The 20,494-nt window shown below is 37.5% G+C and overlaps 1 protein-coding gene across 23 annotated transcripts in view; it reads left to right on the forward strand.

Annotated features, from left to right (window-relative positions):
• Positions 1–20,494, forward strand: part of PLEKHA5 (pleckstrin homology domain containing A5) — a 166,081-nt gene that overhangs the window by 116,306 nt on the left and 29,281 nt on the right. For 12 of the 23 annotated variants that reach the window (XR_004308039.1, XR_004308041.1, XM_032445971.1 and 9 more), the window contains 7 exons: positions 2,613–3,081; positions 4,540–4,623; positions 7,130–7,249; positions 7,920–7,973; positions 13,355–13,435; positions 19,334–19,396; positions 20,309–20,389. Coding sequence is in view for 21 of the 23 variants with exons in the window: in XM_032445971.1 (XP_032301862.1) it covers positions 2,613–3,081; positions 4,540–4,623; positions 7,130–7,249; positions 7,920–7,973; positions 13,355–13,435; positions 19,334–19,396; positions 20,309–20,389 (952 nt within the window). In the remaining 2 variants the exon portion in view is untranslated. Of the gene's footprint in view, positions 1–2,612; positions 3,082–4,539; positions 4,624–7,129; positions 7,250–7,919; positions 7,974–13,286; positions 13,436–19,333; positions 19,397–20,308; positions 20,390–20,494 lie in introns of those variants that run through there. The other 11 variants (XM_015868015.2, XM_015868107.2, XM_015868096.2 and 8 more) reach the window with 9 other exon arrangements.

Genomic DNA, 20,494 nt, shown 5'->3' on the forward strand with positions numbered 1-20,494 from the left:
AACTCTTTGAAAGGGCAGATAATGGCAGGACAAGGGGGAATGGTTTTAAGTTGAAGGAGGGAAGGTTTAGGTTAAATATCAGGGGGAAGTTCTTTACCAACAGAGTGGTGAGGTGCTGGCACAGGCTGCCCTGAGAGGGTGTGGATGCACCATCCCTGGAGGTGTTCAAGGCCAGGTTGGATGGGGCCCTGAGCAGCCTGGTCTGGTATTAAATGTGGAAGCTGGTGGCCCTGCCTGTGGCAGGGGGGTTGGAACTTAATGATTTTTGAGGTCCCTTCCAAACCAGGCCATTCTGTTTTTTGTGAAGCTGAAAAAGAATAGATGTTGTGCTGTCCCTTTCATTTCTGTGTGGAAGAGGCCTTAAGTAACCACCAGAATTTCTAATGCATAGTGATGTCTCTAAAATGTGTGAGGTTTTTTGGTTGGTTGGTTGGTTTGTTCATTCAGATTCTGTCAGGAGACAGGGATCTGAGTGGAACTGAAGTTCATGGCTGAGTAGAGGGAAGCTCCAGTTTATGTTAAAGCTTGGGACAAGGGTCTGGTTAGGCTGAAATAAGACCTTTCTCAAATGTCTGAAACAGAGGAAGGGTTACCTGGTACCAGGTGCATTGCTGAGAAGCTGCTAACCCAAAGCTGGATCTCTGTCTTCCCACCATGCCCTAAGCAGTAAAAGCCTCCTGCTCAGCACTAGCTGTTCATTGTTGCATTGTCCCTCTTTGCTTGGGTCCCACATAAAGGTCAAATATTCTAGTCCAGTTGGTTCTTTCATTCCTTAAGATGAAGGGATGTTTTGAGGTTTTTATCTGAAGGTACTGCTAAGTGTGAATACTTAGCCCCCAAAACTGCAGCAGCAGCCTCTTTCCCACATGGTCCAGCTCACATACCAGAGCAAGTATTGCTGCCCAGCACCTCTGAGGGTGTTCTTAGTGAGTTTGTGAACTCATGTGAAGAACTCTTCTTCTAATGCGAACACAGGTAGGGAGATATTTATGACAGTGGTATCTTGCAACCTCGCAGGCTGCATGACTGCTTAACTGCCTGTGGTGGTCCTTTTGCATGCCAAGCAAGTCCAGGCTGAAGCACTGCCCGGAGTAGTTTTTTAGGTTTGACTGGAAGGGCATTTACTACAAGTGGATCAATTTTAGTTATGGTTTGCCTATAAATGATGGATACATTATCCTCCTAGATGTTCTAGAATATAACGAGTTGTATGCAGACTTCAGATTTCTGTCTTTTCATATTAAGATCTTCATGTAGTTCTTGTTCACACCGCGATATTTAAATGCGTCAGCAGGATTGTAGCGTCCATTCAATTAATGAAATAGAGGGGGGAGCTTTACTGAAACAAGTTCATCTAGCTACTGGCTGCCTTCATGACAAAATCAGACTTCACTATGCTCATTTGTGAATAACTAAAACAATATTGTGAAAGCTAGAAGAGGGACCCAAAAATGTCTCGGTTGTTGTTTTTCTAATATGGAGATGGAGAAGAGCCCTTAGCATCAATTATATATTATATAAAGAAATGTAGAGTCAGGTAAGCAGATTTTGCAGTGAGAGAACAGGATTAAGAGTCATTTTCTGTGAGAATAAAAAGCAATCCAATCTATAAAATGGGGATAATACTTTCTAAACTCTTGGAAAGATTCAGAATCTGCCACAGACTTTGTATGTAAAGATATTTAACACAGTTTTCATCTCCAAAATGATGCAAGCGATTATAAATACTCAGCTATATTCAATGAAAAGTGGTTTTCTTTTTTCTTTTTCTATTTTTACCATCATCAATTTCCTTAACAATTATTTCATAAGGATCTAATACCCATAGAGCATCACCATTTGCTGTACATCATTTCTTTAATGTGTTTGTGGCACCGAAGCTGCTCAGAGCTGACTTCAGACTCTGATGATGCCTTTCAGGTTCCAGGGTTTCTATTTGAGTTGGGTTTACTGAGGTGTAGCTGGAAGCTGCTGCCCTCTGATGGCTGCATTGTGTTCAGCTTGAGATAGATTTTGTCTTCAAGCCAGCATCTCTCAGCAGCAAATGGCTTTAAGTGGTGCACATCAGAATTGGACATAAGGTCTGAATGAACCGATACTTATGACCTCAGTTTTGTCCTCTGTCAATAATTGCTATTCTCCCTTAATCCGCTATTGCAAATTCTTGTTTTTTTCCTAACTGCTTATTTCTTTCTCAGAGAGGCAACGGGAGATTTCTTCACTTTTGAAAAAGAGAGCATTAAGAAGAACTCATGTTTGGAACAGTATAGAAATTCTGAGGCTAAAAACTTGGTCCTATCTAGCTTGTAGGCCAGGTTTGATCTATAACTGGCATTAATAAGTGGTTAAACTGGTGAAAAGATGACATTTGGATTAAATTGTCAAGCAGTTAATCTGAGATAAGATCCAGTTTCTGCTGCTGTGGTGCTGAAAAATCTTCTTGATATCATTTGAAATATCTTGATTTTTCTCCCACGTTTTTAAAATGACAGTGCTCAGAAATGATAAGAGCTGGATAAATCTAATCAGTATTGAATAACTTTTTATTGCCATAATTTTAATGTAAACTAAGATAATACACAAATATACTAACTAAAATACTTACGTTTCAGTATAATCTCATATCAGACGTTACCAAGAAACATGCCAAGCCATCGACCTCAAGCTTTACCCCGGTACCCAGAAGGATACAGAACGCTGCCTCGAAACAGCAAAGCAAGGCCAGAGAGCCTCTGCAGCGTGACACCATCAGCCTACGACAGAGCCATAGGACCTGTGACAGCTGAAGAAAAACGAAGGTCAATGCGTGATGACACGATGTGGCAGCTCTACGAGTGGCAGCAACGTCAGTTTTACAATAAGCAAACGACTCTTACTAGGCACAGTACTTTAAGTAGCCCAAAAACGATGATCAACATTGCTGATCAGACGATGCATTCAATTCCCACCTCGCCTTCTCATGGTTCGATAGCGGGTTTCCAAGGGTATTCCCCACAGCGGACCTACAGATCAGAAGTGTCATCACCAGTGCAAAGAGGAGATGTGACTATCGATCGGAGACACAGAGCCCATCATGCTAAGGTAAAATACACGTTCTTATAGTTAAAAATCTTATTTGCAGGAATTTTTAGAAAGTATGCCATTCATGTTTTGTTGTACCCTCCTATATTTTATTGAAAAGGAGATTAAATTGCATTGCTCCCTTCATGGAGAAAGTATTGATTTAGAAAAGCATTTAAATCTATACGTTGTAAAAGATATTGTAATATGTTGCAGAAAAACATGTGGTCCTAATATTGCTGTCCATGAGGTTACATTTATCTAAAACAGAATTGTATGCTGTGTGCGTAGAAAGCATTCTCCCTTCTAGCTTTTCTAGCTGGAACTCCAAGAGAACTGAAAGTCCTGCATTTCTTTCCACTTATTACTGTCTATTCTTCAACCACAATTTTGGCTGCCTTGGGTTCCAACAGAAAATTGAGGGTAGACATTCCTTTGGATGCTTGGAGTTATTAGGGTGATCACTAAAGAAAACTGGAGTCTGCACAAAGCCTTTGCACCTGACTAGCATAAACTACATCATCATCAGTGAAAGAGAAACTAAAAACCTGAGTGCCAAGGAAATATGTAAAATTAGAATATAGTTTCCTAGAGTTGACTGTGTCAAATACTCCTGAAGCTTTTTGCTAAATCGTTAGCTCACGTGTCCTTATGATTTCAGTCCCTATCAACAAAGAAGTGTGTTCTGGCAAAAGGTTTCAATTCTGCTGAAAATCTAATTATTCTTCTCCCAAATCTGAGAAGTATTACTAAGATCAGTGCTGCAGAGCATGTGCTTATATGACATTTCAGCTATGTTCTGCTTTCAGGCATTTTTCCATCTGTAATATTTTGTGCTAGTAATTATTTTCATGCTCAGCGTCTTTTCTACAAGACTCCTGTTCTTCGGTTTTCATGCCATTCAGTTTGTACTTAGAATCATAGAATGGCCTGGATTGAAAAGGCCCACAATGACCATCTAGTTTCAACCCCCCTGCTATGTACCAGTTCTCCAACCACTGGACCAGGCTGCCCAGAGCCACATCCAGCCTTCTTTAGTTATACATCTGAACATTCCTATGAGCTTAAAAACGGAAACCTGTTTCTTCAGAGGTAGATGGTTAGGAGGCTGGCTGTATAAAATCAATAGAGTAAACCTAAGCTTTAAACCAGCTCATCTATGTAAAGATCTTAGAGATTTTAAACAACTTGTTATGATAGTTGAAAACAAAAATTGTTCATTCCATAATATCAGTGGGGCAACAATTATAAGAACTATTAATGATGTGAACAATGAAATCTGGGGTATTTCTGAAATTTAGAGGTAGCCTACTCAGGTGTCAGACATGATAGGTCAGGAGAGAAGAAGTCTGGCCAGAGCTTCCCAAAAATACAGCAGATTTGTCATGAGAATGTATTTGGCTTAACTTTTTTCAGCACATAATAGCTGTTGAGATTTTAGGTAACTGTGGATCACACTGCAATTTTGTTTTTGTACAGCATGTCTATATGCCTGACAGAAGGTCAATGCCGGCAGTTCTAAGTTTACAGCCTGTTACTCCTCAGAGCCTCCAAGGCAAAACAGTGAGTCGTATTTTTTATTTGGTGCATCTTATTTATTTATTAGAACCATTTTTTAAGTATAAAGAGGCAATGCTGAAGTCCTTGTCTGTTCATAGCTTACATTAAATATAACCTTTATTTTAATGAGCAGGAATTTTCTAAAGCTACTAAAAAGGTGGTTAAATTGTATTCTGAGAATGTCCTGTACACAATGTGTCCAGATTTTCTTTCTGAAAAAAGGATTTTTTTTAAATTGTCTGTGATACATTCCACCTCTTCGCAGACATTTCTGTTTCACAGAACACTTCTTCCTCCAATTCTTACTAAGAAAATCATACAAATAAAAGTTTCCTTTTTTTGATATTTTAAGGATACTAAAACCACTTTTGGAATAATGACGTCCTTTCTCACATTTTTCTGTAATGTCCTATTATTTTTGTAATGGAGTCGAAACTCTCACCATAGGTATTTCATCAAAATAATGTTAGTGGATACGGTCCAGCTCCCTAACTGAAACGTGACCCTTGGCTAAGACTGTCCTAAATTCATTAGATTGCTTTGGCAGTTTTGATCTCTTTTCTGTAATATTTCTGAGGTATTTATGAATTAAGACTAAAGGTTGTGAATCAAACTGAGGGCAACAGCTCCCCAGTTAATCCTTCCACTGCCTAGACTGCTGTTTCTTGCACTTCCCAGCATGAATCCCTGGCATCTTCAGCAACTTCGGGGGCGGCCTTTGGCAGCTGGTGCCTTATTTCCACGCCTTATTTCCCGCAGACACTTCTTTGGGTTCCTGGCCCATTCAGCTTTCATGGGCTGGGCTGCTGGAGCTGGGCTGATGATAAGCAACGTAGAGGACAAGGAGGTCCAAGCTTCTGCCTGTACAAAACAGAAGCACTGCCCACAACACATGTGTTACAGGGGCCGGAAGGAGGAAACCTGCAGATAGCTCTTTAAGCAAACACTTGAGTTTTGTGTGTTGCAAGAGTGCCAAGAGTTATATCAAAAGCACAACATTGGCAGCAAAGACAAAATTGTTTGCAGTGCTATGAAAGTCTAGCACTCCCATATAGAAAAAGAAAATGCTTGCAAATGTTGTATTTAAATACTGTCAGTAAGTTTATTGTTAATGCACTAAAACTGAGCTTTTGCAAGCCGTATCAAGGAAAGGATTGATCTTGAAAATAAATTGGTTTGTTGTTCCTTTTGTTCAAAGACGCTACTTCCAACTCTGTTGTTTTTAAAATCAAAATTCCTGAAATCTGAACATCTGAAATCCAGATATTTTAAAAGTAGTAGAAGGGTAAGATTGACCATCAGGCACCTTGACTTTGGTGCTGGTTTTCCTTCAAAACAAATGGTTTTGACAGCGGAAGCGATGTGGAAATACCTTGCTCCCCCTTGTGGGTATTGCGGGACAGGCTCACAACAGTGCCATGCTTATCCTCAGATATTTTTTTTCTTACTACATTCTAAGAAGCTGGTATTTGGTTTTCAGTAATTTAACACTTTGGTCTTTGGAGCCTAGTTCTGTACTTCCTTGCTTTGGGGAAACTCTGAGACTGGGGAAGAGAGCAAGCAGGTTTCTGGGGTTGTGTTTTGCATTTTTTTTAAGCTTCCAGAACGTGTAAGTAAATCAAAACGTTGGATGGATATCTAACCTCTTGTAAGACTTAGTTCTGGAGAAGTGTAAGAAACAGAAGCAAACAGGAACGTAACATCTACTTGTGATGTCAAGAGTGTTTTATTTTCTTTGAAGTGTTGCTAATAGAAGTGGTTCTCAGGAATGGCTCAGGTAGCTTTTTCCAAATTGACCTAAACCATTCTGTGTAGAATTACCTGAAAAGTACCCATTTGAGTGTGATTCTATTCACTGGGTTTTAAATACTGTGCTCTATCCCTTCCTGAGGCAGTACTATACATCTCAGTCATAAAAATCAGTGCCTCAGACCTGTGGAAGGAAGGAAGGAAAACTATTTTTGTCCTGCTTATGGAGTTTTATTTTGTCAAAAATGTTTGCTCCTGACATAGTTCAGGTATCCCATGGGGATTTCGTTTGTTTTTACATTTAATCGTGACATAGAAATTTAAAGAATTAAAGTTTCTTGGGGGCACTTTTTATTTTTCCACTAAGCTCAAATGGTTGTACAGATAATAATATCCTAAGGGTTGGAATTATATCCCCCTTCACTTAAGTCAGTATCATCAGTTTGATATGCATGTCAAAAAGTTTGAGGGCCACACAGACATCCTTCTGTAAAATGCCTACTTTGTTTGTCCCATATGCAGAAAGTTGCAATTTTTATGGCATATGCAGTATCAATTGCTACTCGAGTAGTTGAAACTTTACCCTTTGTTCCATATTTGAAAATGGTCAATTTGGGAAAAAATGGTATATCTTTTGTTGTATCTCTATAAAAAAGTTATTGTGAGAAAGATGTAAGAAGCCTTATTTTAATTAAGTGTTGTTTAGGATACCAATTAACCTTTTTTCTACTCTTTGGCTTCTCATACTGCACTCCCTCAGCCAGAGGAGCTCACGCTGCTGCTAATAAAGCTGAGACGGCAGCAAGCTGAACTGAGTAGTATCCGGGAACACACACTAGCACAGCTCATGCAACTAAAACTTGAGGCCAACAGCCCAAAGGTCAGCTATAAAGCAATGTGTGTCGTGTACCATTCTCACTAACTTTTAGTTATTCATTAATCAGTTTGCATTTTACCCATAGTTTAAGATTCTCTGTCTGCTGTGGGTGTAGAATAGAGTGTGGTTTTCTATACTATGTTCTGTTATATATAAGCCTTGGAGGTCTTAGCTGATAGCTTTTTGATATTAGCTGAATTTAAATGATATAGGAATATTTTTAAATATGTTGTCGTTTAGAGTTGCAGGCTTTTCACCAACTGTTATAAGCAAAAATAGCAGTAAAAGATGGTGAGATTAATCTGTTGTTTATATTGTATCGTATCAAATATGATCTTACTGCAATCTGTCTAAAGTATTAGGACATTTAAAACAGATTTATCAAAGGGTTTATAGATTCTTGCTTAATCAAATACAGTAGACATTTCACATGAGCATTCTGTATTCTATGTGTAGAACCAAAACGTAATATAGTAGTTCACAGGGCAATTCATGACAAAATTTCATCACTTCTGTTTAGAGATCAAAACTTAACGTGTCACAAAAAGGCAAAAGTAACATTATATTTCTGTGTTAAACAGTTCACTGTCTAGTTTACACCTTTAAAAGCTCTTTTCATGCATTCTGCACCTTTCTGTCCCTTTCCTTTTTTCCTCTAACTGCTGCCTGCTAGAGTGAGATTCTTTCGCATCACCTTCAAAGGAATGCCATATATTTGGATCATCAGGTGGGATTTGCAGTTTTCTTGTGTGCTTACATTTCTTAATGCCTTTTGCCTGCTCCTATCAAGCTGGAAATACTTGGGAAGAAGGATTTTAAGTGATTTTCATAAAGTTGGGTATATAATACGTGCCCATTTTAGGTTTCACATATTATCTTAGTTTATTACAGACTTGACACACAATGAAAAAAGTAAACTGAAATTCTACAGAATACAACAGCCATTTTCCAGTTATTTTTTTTCTATTCTTCATGTCCTTCCTATAATAACACTGACTGCAGCATTTTACCAGCATTAACGAAAGTGAAACTGTGTTTTCAAGCTCATGTGATACACGTGCAGTTTATAAAATTAGTATTCTGATTATTTCAATTGCCAAATTAAGAATAGATGTTTCTGCAGGACATAAAATGAAAGGGAGATCAAACTTAGAATCATAGAGTGGCCTGGGTTGAAAAGGATCGCAATGATCCTCAAAGGATCACACCTCCTTTAAACCCCCCTGCTATGTGCAGGATCACCACCCACCACACCAGGCTGCCCAGAGCCACATCCAGCCTGGCCTTGAATGCCTCTGGGGATGGGGCATCCACAGCCTGCTTGGGCCACAACCTCCTCCTCGTGAAAAACTTCAATATCTAACATAAACCTCCCCTGTCTCAGTCTAAAACCATTCTCCGTTTGTCACATATAAAAAGGTTTTAAATCATAGCTTAGAAAATAACTTTTTTTTTTTTTCCCTTTTACTCAGTTGCTTCTTAAAGATTTATATGAGAATAAGATTTGTATAACTTCTGTTAATGTTTGGAGTAAGAATATAATTCTGTCTTCGACAATGTACTTTACTGCCAGGGGAATCATTCTGATACCGCATTCCTCTTTTTATGGCTTTGTTACGTGGTCAAATGGGACTCGTTTGCAAGTTGTATTTGAGAAGTTTTTAAATGGTAAATTTTGAACAGAACGTAGAAAATCACAAGAACTTAAAGTAGCCAACTAGATGACTGTTAGTTAAAAACATGGAAGTCTTTGGAGCATTTTATAATATTCTTTCTCCTGATTACGTTTTTTGCCATTACACTTAAGCCAGTGACTTCATCTTCCTCTGATCTTTTGGAATTAAGGTATAAATAGTGACCAATCCCATAAGATCTGCATTTCTAAACATTTTAACCTTGTTCAAGGAGCTGCAGGAGGTCTATAAGTAGGAGAAAAACATTCTGTCTAATTGCTGAATTTAGCAAGTGTATTTCATCCAACTCAAATATTTCCAGCTTATGATGTTTTGGAATAAGAAAATAATTCTGTCTTCAAAAATATAACTCATTGCTGAGGACGAACAACTGGCTGTGAAATCTGAAACAGTGTGCCACACTGTTACCTGATCAGCCAAGCTTGTCAATATAATACGCAGGGTAAAGAGGAGAGAATGGCCTTTGTATAATATGCAAAGCAGCACAAAGGATTTTCTTTTTGCGTGCCTCAGATGAAATTTATGAATGTAATGTGATACAGTGTTATTAATAAAGTGCCAAAATCTCATGAACATGTCATAATTGCCTTTTCCAAGGATGCAAGAAATTACAGTACTTCTTACCTACAAAATCATTACAAGTCAAAAATACACTCATCTTAAAATCATGGAAGAGCAGATTGGAATATTTGTCCTAGTTTCTCATCAGTTTTTCCTCTTTTCCATGTATTAGTATTACACTGTCATCCACTTGCATTAAATAAATCTTCCCGGGAGTTTTTTTGCTTTAGGGCTAGTGTCTCATTTATGTCTTTTTATTATTTTGTCCATTACCAATTTCTCCTTTATGTTGGAAAGAAAAGACCCATGTTTCTCTTAGTCTGAGGCCTTTCCTCCTCATTATCTGCATCTGTAACCGACTTGTGTTGTCACTCACTTTGAATTTTAAAAGCCCAATGTACTTAAACAAAACATTACCACTCCCGATTCATATTTAATCTCTGAAAATAGAACTAAACCCTGTCTTCCTAGAGTATTTGGTGGAATTCCAGTCCTATTATCTTCAGCTCTCACACTGTAATCACAAAGAATGCAATACTTGCAGTGCTGTACGCAGCATTAATTAGCAAGTTCCTTCTCAGGTCACACAGAGGAATTTTCAGAAAGGCAGAAGTTCATGCATAGAGACACTGACTTATATTGTTGCAGTAAGTTGTCTGTCTGCTGGTTAGGTGGCATTCTTATCAAAACTCAAGAACGTCCCATACCATTTCATAAGCCTTGCTCTTTTTTTAGTACAGCTGTTTCCCCTTGAGATGCTTGGAAATTCTTATGTTACACTTTTTGGTGTTTTTCTATTATGCTTTGAGAATTTTTGTTGTTGTTGTTGGGGTTCAGGGCTGGGGGGGAAGACTGAGGAGGCTGATGCACATATACCCATCCATGTTGTTTTTTCGATGTCTTACAGCCAAGAGAATTATTGTAGCCTTTTCTTCAAGTGAGGTTTTGAACCACTCTGCTGCATTAAGCTTCCTGGAGAGGCAGGAGAGAGTTCGGTTTTCCTTTTAGGAAGCAGTTATTTGGATATAGCTAGCACTCCAGGCAATGCTGATTTGTCTGTCAGCGTGTGACATGTTAAGAGGACAAATACAATTTCTGTCTTATGCATTACAAAATGTTAAGGGGTTGCTTTTTGTGAATTACTAAATCTAAGCCATCAGTCTCCTTACTGGATGAATTTGTACCCAGTAATTACAATAACAGCAACAGAAAGCAGGAACATATTTTTTAGATAAAAGCTAGACATGCTGCTTTTTCTCCTTTGTCAATACAGCCATGGCAGGAGGTCCCACTTGAATCTCTCTGTTAGTACGGAAGATTCAGCAAACTGGTCTTTGAACACATGTTTTGATTTCACATTGCTACTAAAACTTTTCTTTGGCTCAAAAACCCCTCACTTCTGAGCTGAAGTTATCACTGTGAAATTCTGTGTGTGTGTGTGTGTGTGTGTGTGTGCGTGCACGTTGTTGTAATCTCATCATATCCCAGTCTGGTTTGTCACATTGTAAGCTCTATACATTATTTTTATTCTTTTTGTTGAGGCTCTTCATGTGGATGGCTTAAGTGTTAAATTGTTTGTAAATTTCATATATTTATTTCTCTTTTGCTGATAGTTTTTTTTTATTATTTATTTTTTTTTAGCTTCTTTTAGTTTTTAAAGGGTGCATAAAGATAAACAGAACTTGAACAAGAAGTTGTCAAATAGAGGAGTGAAGGTTCAGTAGCCAGCATCCCTGTTGTCTTGATGTTTTGCTCCTGTTTTCTCCTCTTCATCGTCTTTTTTCAGAGATGATGAAGATGGTTCTGGAAAAAGGGAGTAAATTAGAGGAGGGTGGAATAGTGCAATGGCAATCTGAACACAGACTTATGCCACCCATAGCACATGTTCTTATCTCATTGGCTAGGTCATCTGTCATGGTGGGGAGCTGCTATTGCAGCTGATGGCTGCCACCAGAACAGCACATGCTGCAGTGTCATCTGTGAGCATGGGAAAGAATTTAGGAAGAGGAAGGAAAAAAAATGTCAGTGTCTTGGCATTGCAGTTTAAAACATAAAACACCTGCTCAAATGCTATCTTGTAAGTCATATAAGTGTTCGTGTGTCATATGTCAAGGAGGTATCTTTACATCGTTTCCAAATGATGAGAAAGCTTGCATGTAATGCATCGGTAAAGAGAAAAGGAAAGATGAAGTGTCTGGGGAGAAACAGCAAGGGAGAAAACTAAGGCTGCTGGATGTGTTGCTTTGTGTCATCAGGCAGCTCGCACTTCAGTTTGCTTATGTGTAAGGAAAATCTTAATTCCAATTTTTAGAGATTTTTGTGATATCTTTAACCGGAAAGAAAACAAATGTATGACAGGATTTAAAACGTGTCCTTTACTGTACAGGAATTTAAAAAGCAAATTTTATTTAAATGAGAGAAAAATAAGGTGTGTTTCTGTTATGAGCATGCAAACATTTTTCCTTGACCTACTAGAAGTTTCTTCCGTGTGATTAGTGTCCAGTTTCTGTTTGAGAGTGGCCTCATGATAACACTTTAAGAGCACAAAACAGGCATTCTCTTTGCCTTTGGTCATGGGACTTGCTGTTGTGGCCCATGGCTCTCTGTTTTACTCTGCCAGTTCTTCTGTACAGGTTTTCCTGCCTGTGCTGACATCAGTCAACAGAAGGGTTGATGCATTTTCTCTCATGAATATTAAACAGTCTAACAGTTGGATTTAAAGTAAAGGAAGAACAACTTCTTGTATCAGTTCTAATTTTCTGTTTATGCAATGCTGTAGAATATGGAGCAAATAGGAGGAGTTTGCTTGCTTTTTGTTCCTGCCATACACAAACAAACAGAGCATCATCAGCTTGCTTACTGAGATAAGATACTCTATTGGGTAATTAACTTGCCAGCTGAACTCAACTATGTTTAACAAAACAACAACAACAACAACAACAAAAATAAGTCTTGTATCTATGACAACAAAAACATCTTTCCTATGAGGAGGAGAAAAAAAAAATAGTTCAAGTGACTTTTCAGTTTCTTTAGGAGATGAAAATTAGAAGTTTTGGGGTTTTTTTTGTTTTTTTTTGTTTTTTTGTGGTTTTTTTTTTTGTACTTTTTCACTTACTGTTAGGAAGGTCTATTTTTAAATTAAAAACAATCCCTACTATGTTTTGCATACTTTGTGGAAGCCCTCAGTAATTACTGTAGTGATCCACAGATCTGTTTTTTACATTAACAAACATGACAGTAAATAGAAATCAGTACAGAAGATGCTTGACCAGCTCAGAAATGTAAAACTCAATATAGTTTCACATCCATATATGAGGATGGATAAATGAAATGGCCAGTGATTCAAAGTTCCGGAGTATATCAAACAATTCAGTCTATAAAGGCATTTTGTGGTATGTGAACAAAAATCTGAGCCTTGCTTATGTATTCTGAAGGAATGCATTTATCTATTTGACATACACTGAGTTACTAAAACTATAATTTCAAAGGTTTTCTGATAAAGGTTTGAGTGTTCCTACTGCATAACCTGATATGTATCATTACCATATCTTGCAAAGCCAGACGTATTTTAAGAATGTTAAGGATTTTTTAAAAGGGAAAGGTTTGTTCAATTAATATTTCATTGGTTTTGAGTGGTTTTATGTGGTTTTGCTACATTTGTTTGATATCATTAAATTTTTCAGATGTCTGATATTACTGAATGATGGAATATATAAAAAGCATGGGGAAAAATGTAATCTATTGTATTATTAGAAAAAAATTAAAGTAGAGGCTATATTTTACAGTGTCGTCTTTCAAATCTAGCCATGCTGTAAACTGATGTTTGCTGTATGCTCCTCCTGATTTGAAATAGATGAAAGAGAATGAACCTTTAATCACCATGGTTCACACTATGATTGAGAACTCGGCGCTAAGACCACAACTGTACCAGCAAGTAAGGTCTCGGATAGTGAATGAAATTGCTTTATCATCTGCGAAAATTTTCCTTAGCGACAGTTTTGGTTGTTCCTCAGATTTCTTCATAACATTGGTGTTTCTCTTATTTGCTTTGGAAAACCACGAGTCATCCATGCTTTACAAAACGCTGCAATATCGTTAGCATGGCTTCCGCTGCGTTTTTGTTGTTAAGTATTAAATGTACCCCTTCAAATAACTCTGTCTGGACTACTGAATTAGTTGGTGTCTTACGCAGCTGTCCAGTAAATTCATGAAACTTCCAATAAGCTTCCAACATCTGTCCTAGCATGATCCTATGCTATTAGTGTTCAAAGGTGCTTCTTTCTTTTGACCACTACAAAAGCATGTGAGTGGCGTTTACCTGGTCATTTCTGGCAATTTTGTTTCATTCTAGGAAGTGGATTTACAGGTTTTTGGTTGCACCTTCCAAGCCTTTAGCCACTGAAGAAAGGAAGGATCAAAATTACTTTGATCTGGGGACTGTAAATCCAAAAGGCAGTGTCTGTTAATAAAGTCACAGCAGACTTTACAGTGCGCACTTACAGAGTGTCTAGTGACGGCTGTAAACGGTAAGATGGAAGACGAATCCAAAATGTGAATGGAAATATTGCCTGAGCATTGAGACCTGCATTAACTTATGAGCATGGCCAATACATTATCTGTTGGCACTGCAGTGTCTTAGGCGTGCTGGAGCTTAGTTCAGTAGCTAGTGTCACATCAGGGAATGTTTTAGAAGCTTTTATCCACAACTGGTACAAAGATGTTGTTCTCATTTAAATGATGGTGGTATTTTACTGTAGATAAAGAGCGCAGTTCTGGCTGCCAGTTGGAAGTGAGTGTCTGAGGGACTCTCTTGTGAGCTAAAATAAAGGTGCGTAGTTCACAGACAATGAGAGGTTCTGTGCTGTAAGTCATTCACTGGTATTTAGTGCTTTGTCGTGTTTTTAAAGAAACATGCTAAAGCTTAGTTTCACAGTTGTTTTGGTTTTGGAAGTCAACTCCATCTTGTAGGTTTGCCTGTGATTCAGAAAAGATCCATCTCAGCTTTCTGAAAGAAGTTGGGTTGGTCCGATTTGTGCTCCCATGTGCAAAATAGGAGCTCTAACATGGAACCTGAAGGGACCATTTGGAGAGGAATGAGAAAAGTATGGTGCCTTCAAGTCCAAAATAAAGGTGATTTTGCTGTTATTTATTTATTTTTAAGAAGCCTGGCCATTACAAACTTTTTTAAAGCAAATCACTTTTCTGTTTTAGACTATGTAATAGAAATAAGTCAGTGTCATACAATGAACAGGAGTGCTTTGGATCTATCAGAGTGAACTAATTCAGCATCTACTGTTGACCTAGATGCAGTGGAGGTGTAGCTGTGCCTGGGCTGGTCTACCTAGCTCCTTAGGAACACCACTGAAGTCAGAGTGCTTCTTATTGAAGCTCTCCTGCCATCTATGGCATTGCTAAACAGCACTGCAGATATGCCCAGTCTTTCTTGCTTGACACTGAATAAGGACCTTTTTTGACATTCTTGTCAGAGAAACAGTGAACCTGAAGGGTCATGAAGATTAAATAACCTTTTGTCATCAGAAACGTGGTCTGCTAAGATCAGAGCATTTGCAGTGTTGTCAGGGTTGTTCAGGAGAACTCATGTGTTGCATAAATAGGAGAAGAGCGAGACCTGCTTTCATAGCCAAAATACTGCATTAACTGACTTCCTGGAAAGGATAAAAACAAAGTGGAGTTTCACAGCCTAATTAGCCTTCTAAATGTTTGCAAGGCACAGTTAACATCTTCTTAAAATTCTGGCATTGTATTGGAAAGCTTAAGCAACATTCAGTTTTTAATTTGAATAACAAATTGTTTTCACCAATCATCTTTGGCAGTACAGTTTGAAAGAAGTAAAAACAACTGGGAGAAGCCTCGTGTAAGTGACTTAAACCTGTTTTGCTGTCAATTTGAACTAGTCTTTGATGAGTACAGACATTCAAGCAGGTGCAGAAAGGATGTTTGCTTAAGTTTATTCAGATCGATTTTATGACTTAACGTATTCACAGTTAGGCAAAGGAGAGCAAGAAATGCTCATGTTTAAATAGGAATTAACCTTTGCTTCTCCTTTTTTTGTAATGATTAACGGCTCTTGAGTAAAATAGATAAAAATTATGCTATTCCAAATGTCTTATTTAAAAGACGTTTTTACTGTGATTGTTCATCTGTCCCATACAGGCCTTTTGTAGCCTGAACCCACTTCTACCTCTATTTTTTATTATATACATATATTTTTTGCTTCTTTATAGTGCTAGATACGGAGTGTTAATGCTCTTTCCTAAAGTGGAATCTGCTGAATTAAAAGAGGAATTATCCTCAGTTCCTTTCATATGTGTGAGGTTACTAATGGGAGGAAAATAAAAATGTGAGAGCAACAAGCTGACATGTGTTTTTACTTGAATATTTGATCTCAATGCACAAAAAACACAAATAAAACTAGACCTGGATTTTATGAAGATAAAATTTTGTTTGTGGCATGCCGATTCTTTTTATCACTGTTATTTAACCAGAATCACACAGAATCACAGAATTGCAGGGGTTGGAAGGGACCTCCAGAGATCATCGAGTCCAACCCCCCTGCCAAAGCAGGTTCCCTACGCCTGGTCACACAGGTAGGCGTCCAGGCGGGTCTTGAATATCTCCAGAGAAGGAGACTCCACCACCTCCCTGGGCAGCCTGTTCCAGTGCTCCGTCACCCTCACTGTAAAGAAGTATTTCTCAGGTTTTGTTATGAATGCATGTGTTGATTGTAATTTAGTTGAAAACCTGTCATTCCCAATTTGTATTTCAAATATGAAATCTGCTGCATTAGACCAGTTTGGAGGAGAATGCTGTGGGTTAAGTGCCTATTTGTGTTGCTTCCCAATTGGAAGTACTGGAGGGGGAAGCAAACAAAATAAAACAACCTCTTGGAAGCCTGACTTTAACATCATGTTCCCTACAGCATGCCCTGTATTTTGTCCTATTTCATTCTTCTAAGTGCCATAATTTTGCAGAGATATTAGCACGTATTCAGGTTGTGAAATTTTCTGCCTTAGTGACTGAGTCAAAACCATTAGTGGAATCTGGCAACAGTAATGCCTTTACTTGAATGTCTTAAATATTGGGTGCTTAAATAGGTCTCACCCCTCATGTCTCAAGAGGGAGATTTGCCTAATCTACATTTATTTGAAAAGATGGTTCCCACTAAAGATGTTTTGTAGCATCCATCAGGGTGGTCTTGTGACTCATTTGATCTCAGTTTTTGACAGAAATGATGCCTAACAAAGTATATGACAGCTAATTGTCTAGGAAGTTACATTTAACAATGTGAAATGGTTAAATTCTGCTGTGTATGCCCATTCACAGTGAAGATCATAGAACACGAACTAGGCATTTAAATCGATGGGACTGGCTTATCAACAGCAGTTATATCCTGTTAAGGTTGCTTTTCTTTTTCACATGCAAGCTATGCATTTGGCTGAGCTATGTGCAATTTGCCCTACAGAAATGCTGAGTTCTGTTTGGAGGTATTCAAGGTGCTGCTACTTAGCGTCAGCGTGCAGCGTATTTCAGTGCAGTTGGTTACAGGCAAGGTCTTCAGATACGAGCAGAGAAATGTAGAGGAAAACCATAGAAGCCTGCAGCAAGGCGTGTCAGTCGTTCAGTAGGTGGCAGTGTTTCCCTGGAATGTCTGTGCTGGAAGGGTTCTGTGAAGGAGGCTTTTGTTAAACGTGACATAAAATACATTTCAATAACTTGATCGTTGGAGCTCTTATAATGCATTTTCCAGGGTTATGAGATTGTTAACCTTGCTTGTAATGTGTAATTGCGATTTGTCTACTGCAATTCCTCTTGCCATTCCAGTAGTGCGATAGCATTCTATCTATAGATTTTGGTCTTTAATTGATGTATAGACATGCTGCTCAAAGAGAAGCCGCTGTTTTGTCAGAGATGGATTGAGTGCTTCATATCACCTCTAGAGCTTTTTTTGTGTTAAGGCCATGTAAACTGTTGCAGCAACAATGTGTAAGTGGCTGTCCGGAATTGTCTGTTGTGGTGAACTAGAAATGCAGACAAAAACTAGAAGTTGGCAGCAGTTTTAAAGATGTGGTAGGATATGAATAAGAGGAATTAGCAAATGCACACTATTCTTTGAAAATATGTTTTCACTTTCTGAATGTTTGGAATGTATCCCATCCAGGAGATTGACAGGGACAGGGATGCTGAACAGGCAAGTTTTTTGTCAGATTCGCACTGATTAAGGTTGAACTGCTGAAAAATGACTCCTTAAAGAAAAAGAAATAGATACTAGCTTGAAAAAGATTCCTTTTCCAAGCAGGTCATATAAAATGTTGAGCAGTGTCTTGCAAACACGTGTTTATCTAATACTGGATTATCTTTTTTCTTGTAAGATCTTTCTGTTTTGAAGTATACGTAGGTTTTCACTGTGAGCTGAAGACATTTGGCCTTAAATTTATATTGACCATGTTTATGAGTTTTGTTTAAATATTTCCATTCCTCATTTTTCTCTCATTATGATAAAATCTACATTTAAGAAGCACAACCATACAACAGTATGGGGTCAAATAGATGTCTTAAAATGCTAATATTTGTGGCATTCATGAGGTGCAAAATGCTGTGGCTTTTTTTCATATTCCAACACTCATTTTCATAAAATGTCCATTTCAAAGAAAGTTACTGTGTGGTTTTAATACACTGTCCATACTTTTAAATTGTCACCAGGTGCATTTGCATGAGGTATGTGGACATAACATCTTGAAATGAAACACTTTAGTGTGTTGAAGATTTATTGTATGTTTGGAATGCCTGTCTGATTAACCCTTCCCTAGTCTTTTTATTTATAAGTGTCCTTTAACATGGACTTGTGTTTTTATACTCTTTCTTGCACTATTAAGCCATGATGACCTAATTTTGTGATGCACATGAAAGGAAAGCAAATATGATGGGATTCAATGTACACATTTTTAATTAAATAGAACATTAAGGTTGATAGTGTTACACAAGTACTTACTATATAGGACAGTAAGAATATTCTGTATGTGGGAGTCCATTCTATAATAGGAAGCTGCCTTTTTTCAGTGTGGAATAGTTTTAAATCTTGTTACAGATAAGTTTAGGGACTGAAAGAGGTAAGAACTTAGTGCGAAGAGCTATATTAAAGTAGATAGAGGATACCATTCATGCTGACTGGCATGAGAATACAGTTTGCATAGGCCCAAATTAAAAACAGAAGGATTTCTGTTCGTGGTATTTGTGTTCATGCTCTGAATTCTGTTGTTGGGGTGGGAGTTTTCCATAGGAAAAAGTAGGTGGAAAGGTATTTGGCAACACTTAGTGGGCATATATAAGTGATGATATACTTTACAGATATTTTGTATGCTTAGGTCATTCCGTTTTGACTTTAGATTTGCTAAGAATATCCTCCTTGAGAATATACTTGATCTAGAAGGATTAATTCCAAGTAGAATGAGTCTCTGTATTTAGAATGCAGATATTTATACCTACGTAATTATATATAACTGTGTTCAGGTGTACTCTGGCAGTTTCATCTTTCTTCACAATTCATGTTTGATTGAGTTATTTCTCTCTTAAAATCCAGTTTGCATTAGAAACTTAGCCTATTTTGTTTATATACCTTTACGAACAGTGTTTGAGATTCTACTCAGTTACCTTCAGTTACTATAAGTTTTGGCTAACTATATATTGTTCAGTGTGTTATGTCTGACATTCATGCAAAAGGTGATATGCTGTATTAAAACTCTTTAGCTGAACACTGGCTTTGTTTTCATAGTCAAATTAAGTTGTTTTATGGCAATATTATTCTTCCTTATAGTTAACACAAGAAGAATGTAGGGGTACACTATACAAATATAGAACTGAAGAGCTGGATATTGATGTAAGTAATCTGTATTTTTTCTTCACTGGAAATGTTGGTATTTGTCTTCTTTTCATAATAATCTTTCCCTTGACATTTGGGTTTGGAATGTACTTCATATAGGTGACTACTAACAGAGATTGATCTGTGAACTTGAGAGTATAGGATTTTTTTTTAAAAAGTTTCTAAGTTGCAAGAAATATTCCATTTTAGGATGAAATTTCAAGTGCTATATGTGTTTAAATGTAAAATGCTACAAGAAAGGAAAAACTCTGTAGATGTAGTTCAAATAGAAGCACAAGTGTACATATCTAGCCATATTTGCATGAATGCACGTAAAAGTAGGCATGCTGATTTAAGGGATGTTACTTTAACGCTCCAATTAAAGTTAGAAAGTAAAAGCAGCAGCACAAACTGAACCAAAAAACTGTAAAAAAAGAAAACAGTTTCAGACTGATTAGAGTGCACTGAACAGTTGCTCCAAACTGGAGCTGAAGGGGAACAGATTTATTTCTAGCCAAGCCTAGATTGGAGCCAAAAGAGCAGAGCACAGTTATCAAAAACCAGCACCTGACAGAAACGATGGGAAGAACTAGCAGTGTGTACAACGTTATATATAATAATGAAGAATATGTTTCTCAAAAGAGTTTTTTGTTAGCTGTTATTAAGTTATAACCATCTAGTTGTAGAGTCATAAATGATATATTTTGAGCAGTACTGTGTCATGTTACAATAACACTTATTTCATAGTACCTTATGGTTTCTTGAGCTTAATTTGAAAATACAACACTGATGCCTTCAGAACTGTAGAATTCATATTTTGTGGTAAAGAAATGTTGTATAGTCTCATGTAATGATTTAATGAAGTTATGTTTTGGTTATTTAAGATATTAAAAACAATTCTAATTGCAGTCATTTTCTGTTGTATATTAGGCTAAGCTTAGCCGTTTATGTGAACAAGATAAAGTTGTACAAGCACTGGAAGAGAAGCTTCAACAGCTACACAAGGAGAAAGTAGGACAATTATATTTATTACCTAAAGTGGATGTTATTTTACATGCTTGTTATCATAACATTGATAACTGAAATGTAATGAAAATCAACCCAATGATGCAGAAC

This window comes from Coturnix japonica, chromosome 1 (genome assembly GCF_001577835.2).
Source record: "Coturnix japonica isolate 7356 chromosome 1, Coturnix japonica 2.1, whole genome shotgun sequence".
NCBI lineage: Eukaryota > Metazoa > Chordata > Aves > Galliformes > Phasianidae > Coturnix > Coturnix japonica.